This window comes from Thalia democratica, chromosome 2 (assembly GCF_965202585.1).
Source record: "Thalia democratica chromosome 2, ktThaDemo2.hap1.1, whole genome shotgun sequence".
Lineage (NCBI taxonomy): Eukaryota > Metazoa > Chordata > Thaliacea > Salpida > Salpidae > Thalia > Thalia democratica.
Genome location: NC_139166.1, coordinates 9,912,765 through 9,934,927, shown reverse-complemented (window position 1 = coordinate 9,934,927; position 22,163 = coordinate 9,912,765). Strand labels below are relative to the sequence as shown.

Here is a 22,163-nt window from a genome sequence, read left to right as displayed (position 1 = left end):
TGAGTTTATTTCTAAATAAAAATTTAGTTATTAAAGACAAAGTCAGTTAGTATTTATAAAAATAAATGCTTAAACCCTTTTGTTGAACCTCTAAAAAAAATTTAAGAATCTTCATTATTTTGTTTTGAGTAGATTATATAAGTCATAATCATGAAAATTCATAAAAAATACAGTTTAAACATTACAGTTTATTTCAACAACTTAGCTATTTGTTTGAATTTGTTTACATCAGCTATGTTATCAGAGCTTAGTTGGTTGAACTGTTTTAATTTCTAATTTAAAGGCTTTATACCAAATACTTTTTAGATTAAAACTCTTATCAGTTTATTCATATATTTTACTGTTTGTTTAAAATTATTACAGATATTCACAACACTAAAACTTAGATTTAATGTATAATTACTAAGTTTTGTGGGAGTACGAATTTTAGGTACAATCCCATTTTCTTTACAAGAACCAAATATTAAAGTTTTTTTTTTATTTTAAGTGTAAGGTATTTAAATCCGATATGACATCAACAATCACTGTATTTATTTAGAGTTTAAGATTTATAATTATGTATCAATTTTAAGTATTAGTCAAAATACTATAATTAACAACTTTAACTTATTTTAGTATTTGTGTAAGCGTTTCATTTTTAATTTTAATAAAACACGACAATACACGTCGTTTTATTATAAATCTTCTGGTTATAATGTTTTTACTTAGTGCTTATTTAAATTGAATAATTGTATTTAGTAATATATATTAAATTTTTACATTAGTAATAGATTAGATATAACACTTATTTTTAAACTTATCACTGAATTTGTTATTTTAAGGGCATAGGGGGTTAAATCACCTTTTTCCCAATTTAGTCTTAGTTTATTGAGTTGTAACTAAGCTATGAGTTGCTTTCTGCAGATTTTTAAAGCTCAAAATGTTTTTGAGATAAAGCTGGTTGAAGTTGGAAACTACAATAGTACTAATCAAGACCCCTAATACCTAAAATGACTTCTAAAGGGGGTTATCCTTACTTTGAAAATATGTCAGGCTAAATTGGTCTTAGTCAGGCTAAACAAAAAAAAATCGCGCACGAACCCTGTTAATGTAAGAACAGATTCGGAAACCTTTGCAATATTTTCGCTTATTTCAGTGGTTAGTTCTATTAAAAACTTATATTATTTAATAAAAGAACCGATTCGAAAATCTTGTTTTTGCTAATTTCGGTGGTTAGTGTTTATTAAATATATTTATTATATATTTTGTTAATATGAGCAGGAACAGGTTCGGAAACCTTTGCATTGTTTTCGCTAATTTTAGTTGTAAGTTGATGGAAAATTTTGAATGAACATGTAATAATAATCTGATAAATATGTTAACAATGTTTATAGCAATAAAAGGTGTATTTGTTTTTATTTTGTCAAAAAACATCTATTTTAATTACTCTAGGCGCTGATTTTAATTCACTATCTAGAAATGATTATTATCAATAAAATTTTTACAATAATTATTTAAAGTATAAGTCTGTAAAAATATAATGATAATAAATAAAATAAAAGGCCTGCTAGCAGCAAAATTTATTTTGATTTAATCAAAAAACATTTATTTTTCAGGTGCTGATTTCCATTCACTATCAAGAAGCGATTACCTTCAATTGTGCTCTAACCAGTGTGAGGGAATCAGACTCCATAACTCGATTAAAAATAACAAAAATACAGGTTAATTGGTATAAAAAAACTTAAGTTAATCTTGTTAAGTTGATACACCTATTTGATTAATAGCCCAAAATTAGAATGAAAAAGTCAATTAAGTAGTATTTCGAGTTAATAGGAATTGAACAGTATTTTATCAAGTTGTATGAAAGTTTATTTAAAAAATTTCCCTTGCCGATGAAAAACTCTAAATATATAAATATATATCTTTTTAAATTACATACAAGTCAATTAAATAAGTATTAAAGCAAACAATAAAAATTTTGAAGGTATCCATTTGTTTCTTAAAAAATCTATTAACTGTTTTGTTTTTAAATTATATGCTTGTCAAAATAAATAAATAATAATTCAACTACATTTTATGCCTTATCAAATTACATACAAGTCAATAAAAAAGTGTCAAAATAAATAAATAATAATTCAACTACATTTTATGCCTTATCAAATTACATACAAGTCAATAAAAAAGTGTCAAAATAAATAAATAATAATTCAACTACGTTTTATGCCTTATCAAATTACATACAAGTCAATAAAAAAAGTGTCGAAATAAATAAATAATAATTCAAAGGCATCCACTTGTTTCTTAAAAGTCTTAAAAAAAGTGTCGAAATAAATAAATAGTAATTCAAAGGCATCCACTTGTTTCTTAAAAGTCTTAAAAAAAGTGTCGAAATAAATAAATAAATAATTCAAAGGCATCCACTTGTTTCTTAAAAGTCTTAAAAAAAGTGTCAAAATAAATAAATAAATAATTCAAAGGCATCCACTTGTTTCTTAAAAGTCTTAAAAAAAGTGTCAAAATAAATAAATAAATAATTCAAAGGCATCCACTTGTTTCTTAAAAGTCTTAAAAAAAGTTTCAAAATAAATAAATAATAATTCAAAGGCATCCACTTGTTTCTTAAAAGTCTTAAAATAAGTGTCGAAATAAATAAATAAATAATTCAAAGGCATCCACTTGTTTCTTAAAAGTCTTAAAAAAAGTGTCAAAATAAATAAATAATAATTCAAAGGCATCCACTTGTTTCTTAAAAGTCTTAAAATAAGTGTCGAAATAAATAAATAAATAATTCAAAGGCATCCACTTGTTTCTTAAAAGTCTTAAAAAAAGTGTCAAAATAAATAATAATTCAAAGGCATCCACTTGTTTCTTAAAAGTCTTAAAAAAAGTGTCGAAATAAATAAATAATAATTCAAAGGCATCCACTTGTTTCTTAAAAGTCTTAAAAAAAGTGTCAAAATAAATAAATAATAATTCAAAGGCATCCACTTGTTTCTTAAAAGTCTTAAAAAAAGTGTCAAAATAAATAAATAATAATTCAAAGGCATCCACTTGTTTCTTAAAAGTCTTAAAAAAAGTATCAAAATAAATAAATAATAATTCAAAGGCATCCACTTGTTTCTTAAAAGTCTTAAAAAAAGTGTCAAAATAAATAAATAATAGTTCAACTACATTTTATGCTTATCAAATTACATACAAGTCAATAAAAAAAGTGTCGAAATAAATAAATAATAATTCAAAGGCATCCACTTGTTTCTTAAAAGTCTTAAAAAAAGTGTCAAAATAAATAAATAATAATTCAAAGGCATCCACTTGTTTCTTAAAAGTCTTAAAAAAAGTGTCGAAATAAATAAATAATAATTCAAAGGCATCCACTTGTTTCTTAAAAGTCTTAAAAAAAGTGTCAAAATAAATAAATGATAAAATTTTTGAAGGTATCCATTTGTTTCTGGCCAGCGATGTTGAAAACGAAGATTCTCAGGACGAATGCCAAAGTGAAGCTAATGAAGTTATTTACAAGGTTTGAAAAAAAAAAAAAATAATATTTAAATTTAATGATAAAAATATCATTTTTATTTTTTTTCATAGTTAAATTTAAAGTTTAACAAACATTTTATTCACAAGGTTGGAAAGTTAAAAAAGTTGTTAATAGTGTTAAAATTCTATTTTTTCGTGCTTAATTACATTTTTAATAAATTTTCTTCAAGTTTCATTAATTTACTTGCTGTTTAATTAACTATTTAGTTATATTTTAATTAATTATATCTATGTCATTTTATTTAATTATTTTCATATTTAATAAAAATTAAATCAAAATTTTTCAGGCCTACTACCTGCAGGAGCGAACGGCGGAAGAGCTGGCGTCCAAAGTGGCCGAATGCGTTTTCGGCGCGCGCGACCAGGGCCGACTTTCGAGCGGGGGGATTTTCTACCGGCCCGCCGCCAAGTCGCCCGCCGTCCTCGTCACGGACCTTGTCGTGGCCCGCCTCATCCCGGACCAGTCGTTCTACCTGTGCGCCAGGACGCGCGGCGACCAGATTGTGCTCGAGCCGCGCTGACGTTTTGGCGGGAAATTTTAAATTTGTTTTGGCGGGAAATTTTTGAGAGTTGTTTCGGACCCGGGGGATTTTTCAAAACTTCGGCGGTTTTTTTGGAGTTAAGATGTTGGATTTTATATCGATTTTTTTTAATATTTCAATAAAATAGTTAAATTTTAATACAATTCATTCTGTAGAATGTTCTGAGACTTTCTCTCGTGGTTGCTTCAAAATTTCCAGTTTTTTTATTTCGTATGTCCAAGAGTGTTGAAAAAATTTAAAGTTAAAGTTCGTGACTTTATCAAAATATTTGTTTTTTTCAGGATTGTTTTAATTGCTGGTTAAATGCAAGCTGCTTTTTTTTCGTAAATTTATCCGACTTGTGTTTCTGTCGATTTTCTGCAGAAATTTAAATTTTTTACAAATTAAAAAAAAAACTCGAATTTCTTATATAAGAGTCGAAATGAAGAAACCAGTAATAAGGTTTTGTCGTTCATTTCGTTAAATTGATTTATTTTTAAAGATTTATATAGTTTTGACTGTAACCTTACATTAAGGTTAAAAAAAGTCAGTATCTACCCATCTAACTTTACGATCTATATTAAAAAAACAATAACACTTAATGTTGGGACTTAATGTTAAAAAACTATTTATTTAGATTTTAGCCTATGCTTTTTTTATTTTTAGATAAAAAAACATATTTAAATATAAAACTTTACAATTCCAACGCTAAACTCATCAATCCGTAAATTTGCTTCATAAAACTTTTTATTCCATTATTGTTTGTACAAATTTGAAGTTTTTATTACCAGATATTTTACAATATTTCTTTATTACCAGACAAATATTTTTAACTCGAGTTCTAACGCCAATGCTTTTAGTGTCTTCTTGTGAACTAAAAAATAGTAGAAATACTTTTTATTAAAGTTAGTTAAGTTCCAAATTAATGATAAACAAGTTAGTATTCAAATAGGATAAAGTAAAAATTTTGTGTGTTTATTGAAAATAACTGTTTTTTTGTTTTTCTAATATATATCTGCTGTTTTTTAAAACCAACTAATTCTTACAACAAAACCAAAGCTTTGATATTTTTATTAAACTTACACAAAAAAATTACTGTGCTTTACACTACATGAACTTTTGAAACATAAAAGTTATTTTTCGCTTGTATTTATTTTATATCAGATACTTGTTTGTCAGAAGTGTTTGAACTTTTATTTGTCGCAGTTCTTGCATTCCTTATTACATTTCAAACTCCAAATAATGTGAAACACACCAATGCTTTAATAATATCAATTTCTAAATGTTAGAATAGTGTTTTAAAAATAGAATTATAAAAGAGTTTAATTTTGAAATTTTCCATTTACAACAGCGTTTTTACAGAATACTAGAATTATGACGTGAATATTTTTTTATGTGCCTTTGTTAATTTTGCGCTAGTTTTTTAAATACAAAAACTTATTATATTTTTGGTGTTGTGCTCTAAGATTTTGAATATTAAAAATTTCGTAGATTAAACAAAAAGCTTTAAAGTATGTATAAAAAAGAATTTAGCTGTATAAAATAAAGATAAAAGCTTGATTGTATAGGCTGAAGCGGGCCGGATTTATGAAAAGAAAACATTTTTTTGGTGAAACTAGCTAGAAATTAGATTCAAATTGCTGTCAACTTTGAAAATTATGTTAGAGAAAGTTGCCAAAAAGATTCTCAAGTCTAAATTTGTAAAGAAACAATAATCTAACACGCATTACTTTGTACTGGAAATAAAGTTAGTAGGGAATTTAAAAATAAGTTTTTCAAGCAAGTTTATTTGTTTTGCACAAAATGCATTCTAAGGTGAATGAAAATTTTCAAACTCATTAATTCAATAATTCTTTCAAAACGCAATGATTAGTTAATTAATAAGATCTTCAGTTACAATTGAGTTATTATCTTATTTGAATTGTTCCAATTTAAAAATGCAAATAGTATACAATTTGAATTTAAACTGTGTAAGTTAGTGTCAAAAACTGTGAAAGCAAAAATAATAAAAGTTGTTAACTTGTTGTAGGAAATGCTTATATAAGCTAATTTTTGTTTATCTATCATGTAATCAAATTTATTATTATTTAAACAATTTAATTTTGGCTTAAAATTTTTAACTTACTAAGTTTATAGGCTATGGACCTCAAAAATTTCGCAATGTAGATCTTTAAATAAAAACCTGTGCATCCTAGATTACTAAGTAAGAAAGACCTATGCAAAAACTGTAGCTACTATATTTTTATAATATTTTATAGTTTGTAAATTTTGGAATAAAACTTTCAGAAGTTATAATACTTGTATATTTATCAACAAACATGAAAGTTACCGAGTGATTATTGAAGGTTAGATTTAAGCTTAATTTTTTGTGCCAACAAGTATATAGTTTTTTATAAACTGTTATCATGGTTTATTTGTGTATGATATGTTAAGTTTAGGACATTAAACAAGTATCGAATAAAATAAAAAAAGCTACTTTAAAAAAAATTTTTTTTTACAGCGAACACAATGTTGAGATACACAAACTTATTAGAATAACATAGAGCTAGTAAGACAATGTTAACAATTAATATGTACATAAAAATAAAACAGTCTATGAAAAAATACACGATCAAATCTTACGGTATGGTGGATCCTTTAGCAGATTGTGTCATTGCATCACGTGCCATCTCTTTTGCTTCAATAAACCGATTATCTCATTGCTATCTTTCGCATCTAGACCTCCCCATCCCAGCACCTCTTTGCGGATATCCTCATCGGCTAGACCAGACACCATAACATCTTTTAAGATTATGTCTGTGAAGTTTATTACTTGATTATAGCCATCCTTTGGGCAAGTACAAGTGTAAGAGCATGTATTAGTTTTACCATTTAAACAAGCAGCAAATGATCTAGTGCTTTCAGTCAAATCCTTTTTGTACTAAGAAAGTCTGATTTTCGTACAACAACTGAAAGCAGAATGAATGCAAGCTGCTTGATCATACTTAAAAGCTCACTTGAATTTATCACATCTGCCTGTCTCTTTAGAATAGCATCGTCTAGATCTTCATCACAGCACATTTATAATTGACGACGTTTTTATAACTCTGTCATCTCTGTGCTTTCTTTGAACACAATTATTGCAGAAATGTGTTCCATACTTCTTCATTACAGTATCTCCCTATTCGAGGCGGACCATCTTTGAAGGATTTGGTTTAGAAGAAATTAAATTAATTTGGACCATATTGTGAATGATAAGCAAAGCGGCAGGTACAGAAGCATCGACGTCTGGTGTTTCATATGTGCAACTCTCTAGCGGGCATTTAACCACAGGCATTGTTGATTCAATTCAGTAGGATTTTATCAAAAATATATATCTTTTTTGCTTAATTTTATTCACAAACATTTTACAAAAACTACAAGATCTTTAAAATGAAAATAAAGTAAACAATCATACACTACTTTTATCTAGTTGTTATAAGCTAAAATAAATGTAAGATCTCCCAAAACTATGTTAGTCTTTAGATTACACAACTTCATTTCTTTAAAAATAAATAAGCAAATAAGTTTGTATCATTTATTTTTCATAAATAACTTTATTTAAAAGCGAAAATTCTAAAAAAAAATTTTACTGTAGAAAAATAAAAATCTTTATAAGTATAAAATAACACTAGATAATAGTGATCAATCTTAAGGTATCAACTGACAAGTATAAAACACTATACAACTTTGTATAATGAAGTAATTGTGCTTTAAAGTAGTTTTTAAGTTTTTACTTCTAATTTGCTTTGTTTTTCATAATTAACTTATAAACCAACTGCTGTTGTTGGTTTTAAGTAAAATTGATATACACATGCGTTTGAAAAATTTGTAAAAATCGTAATTTACTGATTTCGCAGTTTGGCTATTTTTTACCAAGAAACCAAATCCGTCAAGATCTTGATTTCAAAAAAAAGACAGGTTTGTCCAGATCTTGATTTTAAAAAAATCCAGATCTAACCAGAATTTTATTATAAAAAAAAAAGATTCTGATCATATGTAAATCGAAAAGGATCTGGGTAAAAGATGCGAACAATGGTTTAAACACAAAATGTTATTTTATATGTATTTAGAAAAGAAAAATTAAAGTTTTCAGAAAAACACAATAACAAAAATAATAGTTTGATTCAACATTAACACAAGATAATTATTAAAAAAGTTTCCTTAAAATATAAAAAGCTCTAAACAAAAACCAAGCAATACAAATCGTCAGTGAAAGATTTTTCTTAAGAAAAATTTGTCCTTTACGGTAAAAATCTGAAAAAGTTCACTTAAATTTTTATCAATTCTAAAAAAGCTTTTGATCACTTAATAAAAACATAAGGGTCAATTTTCGGGTAACAACGCCAATTGGCAATTACTTTTTCTTAATCAGAAGTTTCTTTTTTTGCGTATGATAATGTTTTATTCTTAACTAATTTACCCTTAATATTATATATTTAAATGTTCTATAATAAATTTGTTTAGTGTAAAAATTAAATAACCACAAACTATCGATATAATATTTTAAACCATTAACCCTATCGTAGAGCTAAGTATCAAAGAAATACTAAAATTGTAATGCTATTATCTTAAAGAGCTTAAATTATCCAAACCCGTATGTGACTTTTGGTATAACTTTTACTTTGTTTTTTCAGTTTGCTAAAGTTTTCTATAATGGAATTTTTAATTTCAAGTCTCTTTTCTTTAAGTAAGTTTGTTGAACGAAATGATTAAAAACTGTTTTGAAAAGTACTGGTTGTATTTGTCAACGACAACAACAAGTAATTAATTTTTAATAAAATTTCTAATACAATTTATTTGTATTTTGTTGAGCTTATACTAATGTTTCCAAAACAAGTAAAAAATATTTTTTATGGGTTCACGACAACTTAATCTAGATAATTAAAATTGAGACATATAAAACTCTGATAATTGATAGTAATTGTTATCTTTCTGGTTATTGTTTTTAAAGTTTTTTTATGAATTTAACTATCTATTATACACTTTTAAAGTTTAGAAATCATTTAGAAGTAATTTAGTTGTCATATAGTAATTTACACACGTTTAATTCTAAAAAAAGACTAACTGAATTATACATTTTTACTATAACAGTAACTTGTTTTTATGCTTCTAAATATTTATAATACGTTTTACAAGTTTACCAGATTTTGTTAGTTAACAGACTTGATTAAGAAAAACACTTAGCATACACTAAAAAAAATAAAAACTTAACTAATATCTTTATGTATAACATTGTAAATAAACTTCAAATGTATTTATTTATTTCATTTAACTAAACACTAAACTTTTACATATTTATTTGGACCTCTTATAGCTTATTACTAGTTATTGAAAAGTGTTTTTTTTGTATATGAGTAAACTAATTAAGCTAACTTTTTAATTCTTATTGTAAAATCTTTAAGTTTAACGAAACTAATACAGTATAAATAAAGATAAGTTTAATTTAACTTACTTAATTTAATTTAGTTTTAATTATGTTTACTACTTATACAGCGGAAAAAAATTCAAATAAAAACAAATGAAATTAGTTTCATGTATAAATCTATGTTAAATAAAAAACAAATGATGCAACAAATTGTTTATTTACATGATCAATAAAAGCAAAAGTAATTATAATCAAAAAAAGCAAACACTAAAATGATGTACAGTTAAAATAAACGATTAAATTTTTTAAAATGATAACAAAAGTTTAATGAGATAAGATTGCATAATGAGAATTAATTTTACAGCTTTTTCAAAACAATTAAAAGTAAAAAAGTGTTTAAAACAGTCAAACTTTTAAATAAATGTTTTAATAAGTGTGTTTATTAATAAAAGATTAAAGAGTAATTAATATTTAAATGTAATAATGACAGCTGCAAATAATCAATAAAAATAAAATCAATTATTTTAAACAACTTCACGCAGCATCCATCTCATTGCCTTAAGTGCCATGACAGAATTGTTGGTGTCAAAACTGTACCAAAACATATACTCAACACCTGCGTCTCCATCTGCTCCATAAATTCCGTTCATATTTTGGCGGAGACAGTAGTAGTACCAGTTGCCTCCATTTCCATAGTCAGTAGCACAATTTCCACTGTACTCATCGTTGTCATCGTCGTACGAACTGAATTGCATGTTGTTGTGGAAATCGAGTGCGTCATTACCTGTTTGATAAAGTTTTAGATTATTTAATGATTAAAATTGAACACAGTGCTGCCTTTATTAAAATAAGTGAAACCGTGATTTTTATTGTATTTAAATAAAGAACGTACATCTATATATAATATAATGTATAAGAACAATGTAAAAAAGAATATTTCAATTAAATGTTTAATCAAAATAACATACTAACAGATTAGCGTATACTTAATAAATTTAAACTATTAAACTTTGAAACTATAAAAGTTAAACAAAAATTATGATTCAGCACTATATTTGTTGTTAAACTTGTTGTCCTAATAAACTTGTATCTAGTTATAAATATATTATTAAATATATAAAATTGAGTTTGTTTATCAAGTATAGTAACTTTTATAATTGAAATATTGAATTGATCTAGTAACTGTATACTGATAGAGCATTGGTATAAATATAAAAAAAAAACATTATCATAAGTTATATCTTCGGTCATTACATTACAAAAATGAATAGATACCTCTGTTCAGTGGTAATTTATGATGACCCTTAAATCAAAAATATTATTTTCTTGAAAGAAAGAAAGTAAAGAACGTTTTTGATTAAAAGAAGACAAAGATATTAGTTTCACAAATTATAATTATAAAAGACGTGTAGTTGACTTAACTGAGAACAAAAATTCATTAAAACAATTTCATGTAATTACAAAAAAGTACCTGATGTAAGCACAAACGGCAGATGCTTTTAGGTAACTTAAGCTTAACAACTAAGTAAACAAGTTTATTTGTAATTTTTTAGTTAAGTAATATAGTTTACTTGTGTCTTTCATTTATTATTCATAATTTGATAATTTTTTACGCTTGTTCACGGTTAAGTTTAATGTTCAAAAAGCATTTTCAAAATACATCTAGAATATTTTACGTAGTTGTTTAACAAACGAAAAATAAACGCTTTTAACACTCGAAAATTTTAAGCAGTTTCTTTCCATCTCTTTCAACTTTGATTTGCTTCTATAAACGCAGGAAGCACAAATGCTATTATGAGGAAAAAAAACTAAAAAGAGTTCTATAAATAGCAAGGAAACAATAGTTTGAAGAAAGCTACAAACTAAAAACTATTTTTATTTATACTAACATCAAACTTTAAATAAATAATGATATCAAGTGTTTTTATTAGCTTAATTCTAAAGTTCATTTTAAATTATTTTGTTGAATATACTATTGTTTGAAATAATCAAAAAAGATAGAAGTATAAATAAGTATAAGGTAAACACCATGTAACGCTAGAGGGCATTAAAGAGTCTGACGAGCTCTTGTGTTTAAAAATTTTGCGTTCTAAAGCGCAAAAATATTAATTTTAAATAAATATGGGAAGTGATAAAAAGAGCGCAGCCAATAGCAGATGGTATTAACCCTTTTTGTAAGCTGTGCTTGAAAGAATCAACAGCCGTTGTGTCTGCGTTAAAAAAGGAAGGTTGTTTAAACAAGAGGAGTGATTTCATACCCTTTTGTCGATATATGAAAAAGCTCTTCTTAAATTAAAATAAATTTTAAAGTATGTATAGCAGGGGCGTCGCGTGGGGTGTTGCACTGCCGCAACTGCGCCACCTTGAAATTTTGTAAGAAAAAAAAAAAGTTTCTATAAAGTTTTCGTTATTTTTTAAACGAAATCTCTTTTAAAGCTCCAATTTTGAAAACGACCATTTTGCTCACTTCACTGCCGCAAACTCTTAGCTGACTGCCGCAAATGAACTCAAAAAAGCATAATTTCTTCAAGAAATACCGCAAAATCAATATCTTGCGGTAAGTAAGTTAAGTTGAAAATTCCCTTAAACAGGACTTGCTTAAGTATCATCTACAAGCTATTGTAAACATAAAGTAAAAACAAAGCTAAGCTACTGCAAAGTGAAAAGGATTAAACCAGGGTTTCCCAAAGTGGGCGAAATCGCCCCCCTGGGGGCGATTTTGGTATGTCGGGGGGCGATAATTAGTAAAGGGGCGAAAGGGTGGGCGAAAACTAGTAAGGGGGCGAAAAGGGGGCGATTTTAAAATATTTTGCAGACATTTAGTTTTCACTTTTTAGCTTGCTTTTTTACTTATTTTAGCCTGCTATCAAATATTTGACCCTGAGGTAAAACTTAAACAAAATAAGTCCATTATATTTACGTGAAATTTCTAGAAAAATCAAAAAGTTTAGGACTCCTCTTTTCAAGTAATTTACATATTTTTATTCATATATTTTCTCATTTAACAATTACATAGGTCATAGACGAATGGAAATCCTCTCACCATTTCATAACCTGACATATATGCCATTTATGATCATAACTGCTTTGTAAAAATCTATGTTATCGATTATAAACTATCACCCTATGATATTTCCAATTGTTTCTTGAAAAGTCACTTAGTTAGACAAAAAAAAACTATATTAAAGTCAATTTTGCAATAGAATAAAAAAGTTGTAATAAATTAAGATAAATTTTGTAAGTTTTGTTTTTGAGCTTGCACTACTAAATTTAAAAAAAGTAGCTTTTGATTATCATGTATTCACATATTTTTTATTTATGTTTGATAATTCTTAAAGAAGTGAGATGGTTATAAAAAGGAAACTGTCTAGAAAAGTTTTTGGCTGTTTTTAATTCAGTTATTGATTATTTTCTTAAAAGGATAAGGTATTGGCAGACAATCTTGTTAAAAGAAAAATAAAAGAAATGAAAATGCTTATATGTCAGACTTATATGGTAAGTTCTACCATCTGAACAAAAATTTACAAGGTAAAAACTTGAACCTTGTGAAAGTCATAAGTAAGATAACCAGTTTTAGAAACCAACTTGAACTGTATGGAAAAAATTTCAAAAAAAATCAGTTTGCAAGTTTGGAAAACTGAAAACTTTAAATAAGTGAAGGTGATGTAGAAGTGCTTTCATCTCATCTGAAACAGTTTAAAGGTGACATTGATAAGCGGTTTAATTACATTTTTTGATTAAATGTCACGAAGTGGATTATGGATCCCTTCGAAGCAGTAAGTCAAAAACTGAAGCCTTTTGAAGTAAACGTTTACTTATAGGAAACCATCTCAGACTTACAAACTGACCTTGAACTTAAAGTAAATTTTTCTAAAGAACGATAAAAAAGCTTTTTGACTCAACAAAAACTAAGGCAAAATTTTACCATCATTTGGGAGGAAGTTAGATGTTGTTTATAGCTTTTCCTTGTAGGTTGTTGCGAAACCTTACAGTTCAGTTATCAACATCTTTAGCAAAAGATCTTATCTAGATATTTGTAATTTGTCACTTTTTGGGATATTTCTTATTTAACCTGATTTTTATTGTATTTAAGTATGCTTTTTTTAATAAAAATCTATTACGTTATTTATTCAACAACAGGTTTGCTTAATGCCTAATGAATATAAATGATGGTAGACTTCCTCTTTAGATCGCACTTTTTACCAAAAAAAAAGTACTTTCTTAAATTTGACTTAAATAAAGTCTATTACTAACTAATTATTATTAAAACAACAATATTTATAATATTTTATAGCTTATAGAGATTTATTGTTTTAAATGAATGCTTATTTTATGTTTTAGTTGTTTTTATGTTTATTCATAACATTAATGCATTATAATATATTGAAATCTTCCACTTGTATAAAAAATTATCATGTTTTCTTGAGTTCCCACTTTTTGGTTTTGTTCAAAGTGTGAACTCAAGCAGAAGTCTACTGTATTAATTAAGTAGTTTATGATTTTAAAAATAGTACTAGTTTTGCTTTGACCTGGTTAACTTTGTAGTTTATATTTGTCGTTTTACATCTAACAAAAAAAATTTAATAAAATAGTGATTTAAACATTTATTTGAAAGTAATTTATTTGACAGATTTTTGTTATTACTTGTTGAATCTGCATAAAAAAAAATTGATAACTATTAAAGTTTTTATTTCAAAAAAGATTATTTTGGCTTTAAAAGAGTATAGATATGAGGTCTCTATTTGAAATGACTTCAATTTTTAACTTAAAAGATTTTAAAGTTACTTTTACTTTCTAAGCTGAGTTGTTATTCTAAAAAAATGTATATTTTAAGGAGATTGAAACAATTATTACAACTATTTTTTGTTTTATCTTAGTTCATAATATTTTGAAAGGTAAAATGTGTTGTTTATTTTAACAGTTTAATCCTAGCTTTAAATTTTTCACTATTTTCCTCTGTTAAATTATTAGAGGCTGATAGCTAGATTAAAAATTCATTTCTGAACTGAATTAAATAAGCCATCAAAAAGACCGCTACAGTTACAAAACAAATTTTTAACCTAATAAAAAGTTTTTTAATTGATTATTTTCTATTCACAGAAATAACCGTAAAACCTTTAGTTCGTTTTTTAGTTAGTTTTCTTTAGTTAGAAAATAAAATTGTTAGAGTAAAGGTTTAATTTTTTAAAGGTTATTTCAAATAAAACACTATTTAATGGTATTCTACTATAAAACATATAGTTAAAAAAGATTAAAATTGAATTTAAACTTTACAACTAACTTGCTTATAATATTTCTAAGTGTTAAAATTAATAATTTTACTGTATTAACAGAAGCTATTAATGAAACCAGTTTTCATGCGAGACAATCGACCAGTCGGTCAATTTTCCTCAAACTAGATCAGCAATGATGTTTTAATATTTATTCCATAATGTGTCAGAATACTATTTATTCTTTTGTAGTTTTTTTAATCTCTGGTATAGAAATTTTTAAATATGCTTATTTATAAAATAATTTAAGTATATTGTGCGGCTTAAATAAGTAAATGACTTCTAAATTTCTGAAATTCGTTATATGAGAGATTATTATAATGTCAGGTTTCAGTTAAGATTTTAGATAGGTAACTTACGGTCCAGATACAGTCAAATTTCGGCCCACTAAATAACTTGAAAACTACTTGTGCAACACAATTAAAATTTAGTTTTTGATAATTAATATTTTGAAAAACGCTTTCATTTTGGTTTTTAGTTTACAGTAGTACTTCCTAGATCACAATAGTACTAATCATTTTATTACTATTTTGCTCGAGTTTTTTAATTTTCTTGTATGTTAATTTTTAAATTACGCAGCCCGCAAGTACATTTTTAAGTAATTCAAAACTAGAAAGGATTTTTTAGTAAATATGACTTGCTGACTACAAAAGTTGTCTACCACTAACCTATGGATTCATTAGTTTCAAAACAATACATATTTAAAGAGAATTGATTACAGAATACATAGGCTTTTTATTAATTAAGTATTTTAATACACTTTACTGGGCTTATTAAAAAAACAACTGTAAATTATTTTCTCAAGCCCTGAAACTACTTTTACCACAGCCCAAAAGTGCATGCATAAGAAGTACCAGACTAAATTACATTTCGAACACAAGTTTTTCGGCTAAAAAGTGCGTAGTCTAGAATAAAATAACTTTATTTTATAAAATACTGGGGGGGCGGTTTTTTTTTCAAATTTCTCAAAAGGGGGCGATTTCGTAAATTAGTTTGGGAAACCCTGGATTAAACTTAAGTTTATGTACCCACATGATTTTTAAAATTTAACAGATCAGTTCTATTAAAAAGAAACAATAAAAGAACAAAAGGTGTCATAAATTACATATTTTGAAAAAAATAGATAAAAAACCTAAATCACCAAAGTCTTAAAAATTTGATTTTATATTTTAATCTGCATACATAAACTTAACTATAACTGATTAATGTTATCATAAAGTTAATATAATATTTAATTTAATTGTTTTTAATTGTAAAATTTGAGAGCTGAAAATAAATGTTAAGAAGTTTATTATAAACTTCTAGTTTACTCTTACAGAAAAATAATTTAGATTTTTATGAATTAAAAATTAGTATTATTGATACAGTCACATATTTAAATAAAGTAAATAGCTTTAACTTAGAAACTTTGATTACTTAGAGTAGTTTAACATTTTAGGAGAATTTAGTCTACTTTATATGACTTTTGGTTTAATTTGTTCATTAACAAAGAAAAAATTTTAGATAAAATTGTTAAAACACGGTTGCCTTGCCTCATAATCAGGATAACTTTAAATTAAAAAAAAAACTAAAGATGACCCAAGATAAATTAAAACAGACCAAATTAGAAAAATATTCAGGCTGACTAAATCAGTTTTAGTTTTTTACTCTGAAAATAACAAGCTTATTTAAAATTAAAAAATAAGTCTTTTACCCCTATGGCCACATGAAAACTAACTAACCAATTTTTTTACTGCTATAATGGTTACATATTTATAATTTATCTTTAAATTTCTTGAAAAGTCTACAGTCTCACCAACTAAACTTAAAAAAGTTGAGCTCCTGAGAAAAATACTGTCATCAAAATGAAAAAAAAAAAGTTTAAATAAAGAAAAGATACCCTTAAAGAACTATTGAATTTTAACCCTCCAACAAAAAACATTAAATTTAGAAAAAAAGTTAATAAAAATCTTAATGTTTGTAAAACAAATTGTGCAAATTTTTGAGGGGTAATGGGGGAGGGGTGTATAGGCTCTTTTTTCATGTTGTTCTTATTTTAACGTTTTCAGAAAGCTAATAGTTACTTTTAATAAACTTGAAATTTCCAATTAAACTTTTAGATACAACTGGTCAAAGCCAGAGAGTACAATGATTTATTATACAAGGAGCAAACCAAAACACCAAAAAATACAATTTTACTGAAAACCTATATTTTCCATAATTTTTAAAGCAATTTTTATCAAACTTTTTATCCTACTTTTTAAAAAATTTTATACTTTTGTTGGAGAGAAGTTTTAAATTTAAAGTATCAATATATATATTTATATATATATAAAATAATTACTTTTGTTATAATTTTTTTTTTCTTAATGTTTTAAATATGTATTTTAGCAAGTTGTTTTGTTTTATAAAAGAAACATCTAAAGATTTTAAGGCCAACTTATAAAAAAAAGATATTATTATAGTGATTTGATTTATTTGTTGTTCGAGTTTATATTATTTTTATAAGGATTCTTTTGTACCTCTGACTCATATCTCAAAAATTAATATGAATTTTTTATATTGATAAAGGATGACTTGTAGTTAAATTAAAACTGTATAAAATAATTTCAGTAAAATAATTCTAAAGTAGATGTTAAGGGCTTAAAAGGGGGGATGGGTTAAAACACATTTTTTTAAACGCTGTTTTAGTTTGTGCCTCCCATAAGAAACCTTTTGTTGCCTTCAACTTTTACCGGCTATATCTAAAAAATATTTTAAATTTTTAAAATCTGTAAAAAGCATCTTGTAGCTTAGTAAAAGCTACATAAAATAAGATCAAATTGTGAAGAAAGTGTTTCATCCCCCCTATGCCCTTAAAAGCAAAGCTTATCTTAAGGTGTAGCAAAATTTCAGTTGTTTTCAAACTTGGTAGTAAAAATATGTTTTCAATAAAAATAATTAATGTCCTTGAAGTTATTGATAGAATAAAATTCATTGTTTTTGAAATTATTTTAATCTTTTTTTTAGCTATATCCAGGATTGCCACACACTCTGGGTACTCAGTGAAACTTAATGATTTTTTAAATTCTAAAAAATCTAAGGGAAACTCAGCGTATTTTGATTTTTTCTTAAAAACACTTAAAAGTAATTATAAATAGTTTGATGTTTAATTAATCCAATATTTTTTAACTAAAGTTGAGGCTGAAAGAAATGTTATTGCATTTGCTGTATTTTCTTATTATAATATTAGTCTGTTTAAAATAAATTGTAAGTTAGAGACTTCGTAAAATTTGATATTTATGAGCTTGTATATTTTACTTTTGTGTTTTCAACTTAGTAGTCAAGCTGTTTTTTTTTTTAAATATCAAAAGTTTTAATTAGTTATAAGTTGATACTCGTTTATTTTTTTCAATATTTAGCAGTAAATAAGCAATTATTCTCTACTTAGTAAAATAAAAATTTACTTAAAATAAACTTGCAGTTTGTACAAAACATTTTTATTTGTAGACTTTTTAATTTTCTTGCCAAGTCGAATAAGACATTTATTATTTTGTTAAGTTAGATATTAGTAAAATAACCATTCTTAGTATGATGTTTAATCAAATATTTTCTAATTAAAGTTGAGGCAAAAAAAAAAGAACTAATAAAGTTGCTGTATTTTTCAATATGATAAAAATTTGTTTTGTCTAAATTTTTTCTACTGTTAGTTTAAACTTTAAAACTTTCTTAAAAATTAATACTCATAAGTAAGCTAACATTTTTTGAGTCTTTTAAATTACTTAAATTTTTTTTTATATTCCTATATTTACTTTAATTTTCAAAGTATTTACCTTTTTTTTTAAGTTATTTTTTGAAATAATTTATTTTTTTGAAAAAAAAAAGTGTTTTATTTTTTAACAAAATTTCCTAAGTTACATTAGCAATTTAATGTAATTGTTATAGAAAAAAGTGTTTATTTAAGATAAAATATAGTTTTAAAGTAGGGGATTTTTTTTTAATTCTGCACCACCCAATAAAAATACCACGCGACGCCACTGATGTATAGTATTAATTAGATGGAAGATCGATCTTTGCACCGAATATTTTTTATGTACAACATTCAATTCTTACGTCATATTGTTTTTTGTATAAATTTTGCATCTCTGTTTCCCAAAGTCCTTTTTTTAATCTGAAGTAGCTGAAGATTAAAGACAACATTTTTGTCTATATATGAAACATATGTTCTACAATTTTTAAATCATATTTTTTAGTAAACTACATATATATATATATATATATTAATTATTGAAATGGCGATTTTAAAAAATGCTGGAACATATGTTTCATAAAGACACAAAAGATTGTCTCTAATCAGTAGAAGGGGCTCAGTAGAAGGTGTTTAAGTTTGAACATTAACCTTATTTTATATATATATATAAATATGTATAAACATGTGGTTATATGAACTTAATCACTTTCCACAGAGCCCACTTAAATGGCTTTTAAACAATTTATCAAGAAAATTTGATAGAAAAAATTAACAAAACAAACGTTTCATTAAAACAATATTTTATTTAATCTCGAGCTTGCACAGTTTTTAATAAATAGCATTTTGCTAAAGAATAATACAAAAGTTATACAAAAAAACAAAAAAACTATGAGGTAGTTATTTTATACTGTACAGTACAAATATTCAGCGCAGAAATTAGTCTTCCGTCTAAACCAGGGTTTCCCAAACTCTTTTTTAAAAAGGCCCCCTTTAAACAAAATAGAAAAGCTACGGCTCCCTTCAACAAGATTTCTCAAAAACCTGCCATTAAAAACGCCTAAGACCTTTTTTTTTGCTTTTCATCATCAAATCTAGAGTATTTAAAGTAAGTTTCAACCTATGAACTCATGCCCCCTGTAGCCCCTTTGCTGCTCATTGCCCCCAAGTGGCCCACTTTGCCCTTTTTTGGGAAGCACTGGTCTAAACAAACAACTAAATTTCACAAAACTACAATTAAGTTATCATAAAATACTTCAGAATTTGTTGTTTTTTAAAAAGAGCTTTTTATATGTTAACAAAACGATATGAATTCACTCCTTTTATTCAAGCAACCATATAACTTCTCATTTAAAACTATATATATATTTATATATATATTCAATCTACATTTCAAACTAACTAGTTTTCTTATTTACAGCTGTTACTTAAAACTGCTACTTAAAGCTCATTTTTATAATTTGTGACAATTTTGCTTGAAATAAGAAAAATATTATCTCTTTCACTGCTGGTATATTGAGTATTATACTATTAAGTGTCTTTATTTAGTTTATTGTACAGTTGGTTTATTTTTAGAATTTTTTTTAATCTACTTGTGAATTATGTGAATATTATTTACTTTTTACTTATTAAGTGTTAAAAAGTTGAGTGTATTTAGTAAGTAAAGCTACTAGATGTAATATTATTAAATTTAAGCGGGTCTAATAACACTATACTAGTAGAGTATAAGTATTAGTTTTTATGACATACTTATAATAAGTTTAAATATTATCCGATTTTATTTAACACCAAGCAAATTCATTTTCAATGTCATTTATGTTATTTACACACAACAAGTTACTTAATTACATAAAAAAGAAATAAAACATTATTTAGTTTTTAGTTTGTTACATTATAATACTAAACTTATATTATAATATAGTAAAATAATTGTTATGACTATATTTAAAACTTTTCACCAATTTAAAATAAAGTTACAGTTTTTGTTTATTTTTACTACTTGTTGTTTTTTATAAGAATATATAATTGTACTAACCTACATTTCCGGAGTATGAGTGTTTCTTAAAAGACATTCTATAATTGTCCGAATCATCTGAAACTGTGAAATTCCTGAAAGTTTTAATTTTTTATTAACAGTTTGTTTAAAATAAGTAAGAATTGTGACAAATATTATCATGTGTTAGTTTGTAACTATATCTAAAAAGAACTTTTAAAAAAGTTGTTCAACAATTTATTTATAAAACAAACTAACTTGTATTCAGCATATTTATCTCTACCATCAAATGAGGACATCTCTATTCGAAGATCTAAAGAACCAACGCTTGTTAACTTGTTGATGTTTTTAAGACCTGTGAAAATAAAAAATAAAACAAATAAAGAATGGATGAGTTGAAAAAAAAACTAATTGCATAATACGCAGTCTAACTTTAAAACAACTTGTAATACTTTACAAATGGTATTGACTATATAAGCGTAAACACTCAAATCAAATTCAGCCTTAACAATGAAAACAGAAATCAAATGTCCTGGACAAGACATTAAAAGGTATATGTGGTGTGCGACTCGATAACCGAAAGGTTTTTTCGAGCACTAGTTCTTAGGACCAAATGTTTTGAGCGTCTTTTTTGTCGTTCAATAAACTATATATATATATATATATATATATATATATAAAATAAGGTTAATGTTTAAACGTAAACATTTTCAACTGAGCCCACTTGAAGGGCTTTTAAATAATTTATTCAAATGGCGATTTTAAAAATTCTGGAACATATGTTTCACAAAGCTTTAATTTTTCATAAAGCTTTGATCATCAGCCAGTTAAATTCAAAATACAAAGCACTGTACTAAACAAAGATACAAAGATTATGCAAAAAAACAAAAAACAGTATGACGTAATATTGTACATTACAAATATTCAGTACAAAAATCGATCTACCTTCTAACTAATTAAAAAACTAAAATTAACGAAAACAACAGTTAATTGACTATAAAATGCTTCAAAATTTGTTGTGTTTTAAAAGAAGCTTTTTTATATGTCGACAAGACGATATAAATTCGCTTCGCTTATTTAAACAACCTTCCTTTTTTAACGCATACATAACGGCTGTTGATTCTTTTAAGCACAGCCTAAAAACAGGGTTGTTACCATCTGCTATTGGCTGTGCTCTTTTTATCACCTCCCAAGTTAATTTAAAATCAATGTTTTTGCGCTTAAGGCCGCAAACATACTTCGAAAGCTCAGTTTCATTTTCGGTGGTGTATACGAAAATGAAACTGAGCTTTCGAAGTATGTTTGCGGCCTTAAGCGCAAAAACATTGATTTTAAATTAACTTGGGAGGTGATAAAAAGAGCACAGCCAATAGCAGATGGTAACAACCCTGTTTGTAGGCTGTGCTTAAAAGAATCAACAGCCGTTATGTATGCGTTAAAAAAGGAAGGTTGTTTAAATAAGCGAAGCGAATTTATATCGTCTTGTCGACATATAAAAAAGCTTCTTTTAAAACACAACAAATTTTGAAGCATTTTATAGTCAATTAACTGTTGTTTTCGTTAATTTTAGTTTTTTAATTAGTTATAAGGAAGATCGATTTTTGTACTGAATATTTGTAATGTACAATATTACGTCATACTGTTTTTTGTTTTTTTGCATAACTTTTGTATCTTTGTTTAGTACAGTGCTTTGTATTTTGAATTTAACTGGCTGATGATCAAAGCTTTATGAAAAAAAAATTAAAGCTTTGTGAAACATATGTTCCAGAAT

The 22,163-nt window shown here is 25.7% G+C and overlaps 1 protein-coding gene across 1 annotated transcript in view; it reads left to right on the top strand.

Moving 5' to 3' along the window:
- LOC145829241 (transcription factor CP2-like) overlaps positions 1 to 4,675 on the top strand; it is a 46,735-nt gene extending 42,060 nt beyond the window's left edge. Inside the window, exons 15-17 of the mRNA XM_082936983.1 lie at positions 1,596 to 1,700; positions 3,414 to 3,499; positions 3,804 to 4,675. Coding sequence (XP_082793109.1) covers positions 1,596 to 1,700; positions 3,414 to 3,499; positions 3,804 to 4,037 — 425 coding nt within the window. The 3' untranslated portion in view covers positions 4,038 to 4,675. The remainder of the gene's footprint in view (positions 1 to 1,595; positions 1,701 to 3,413; positions 3,500 to 3,803) is intronic.
- Positions 4,676 to 22,163: the final 17,488 nt, after the last annotated feature.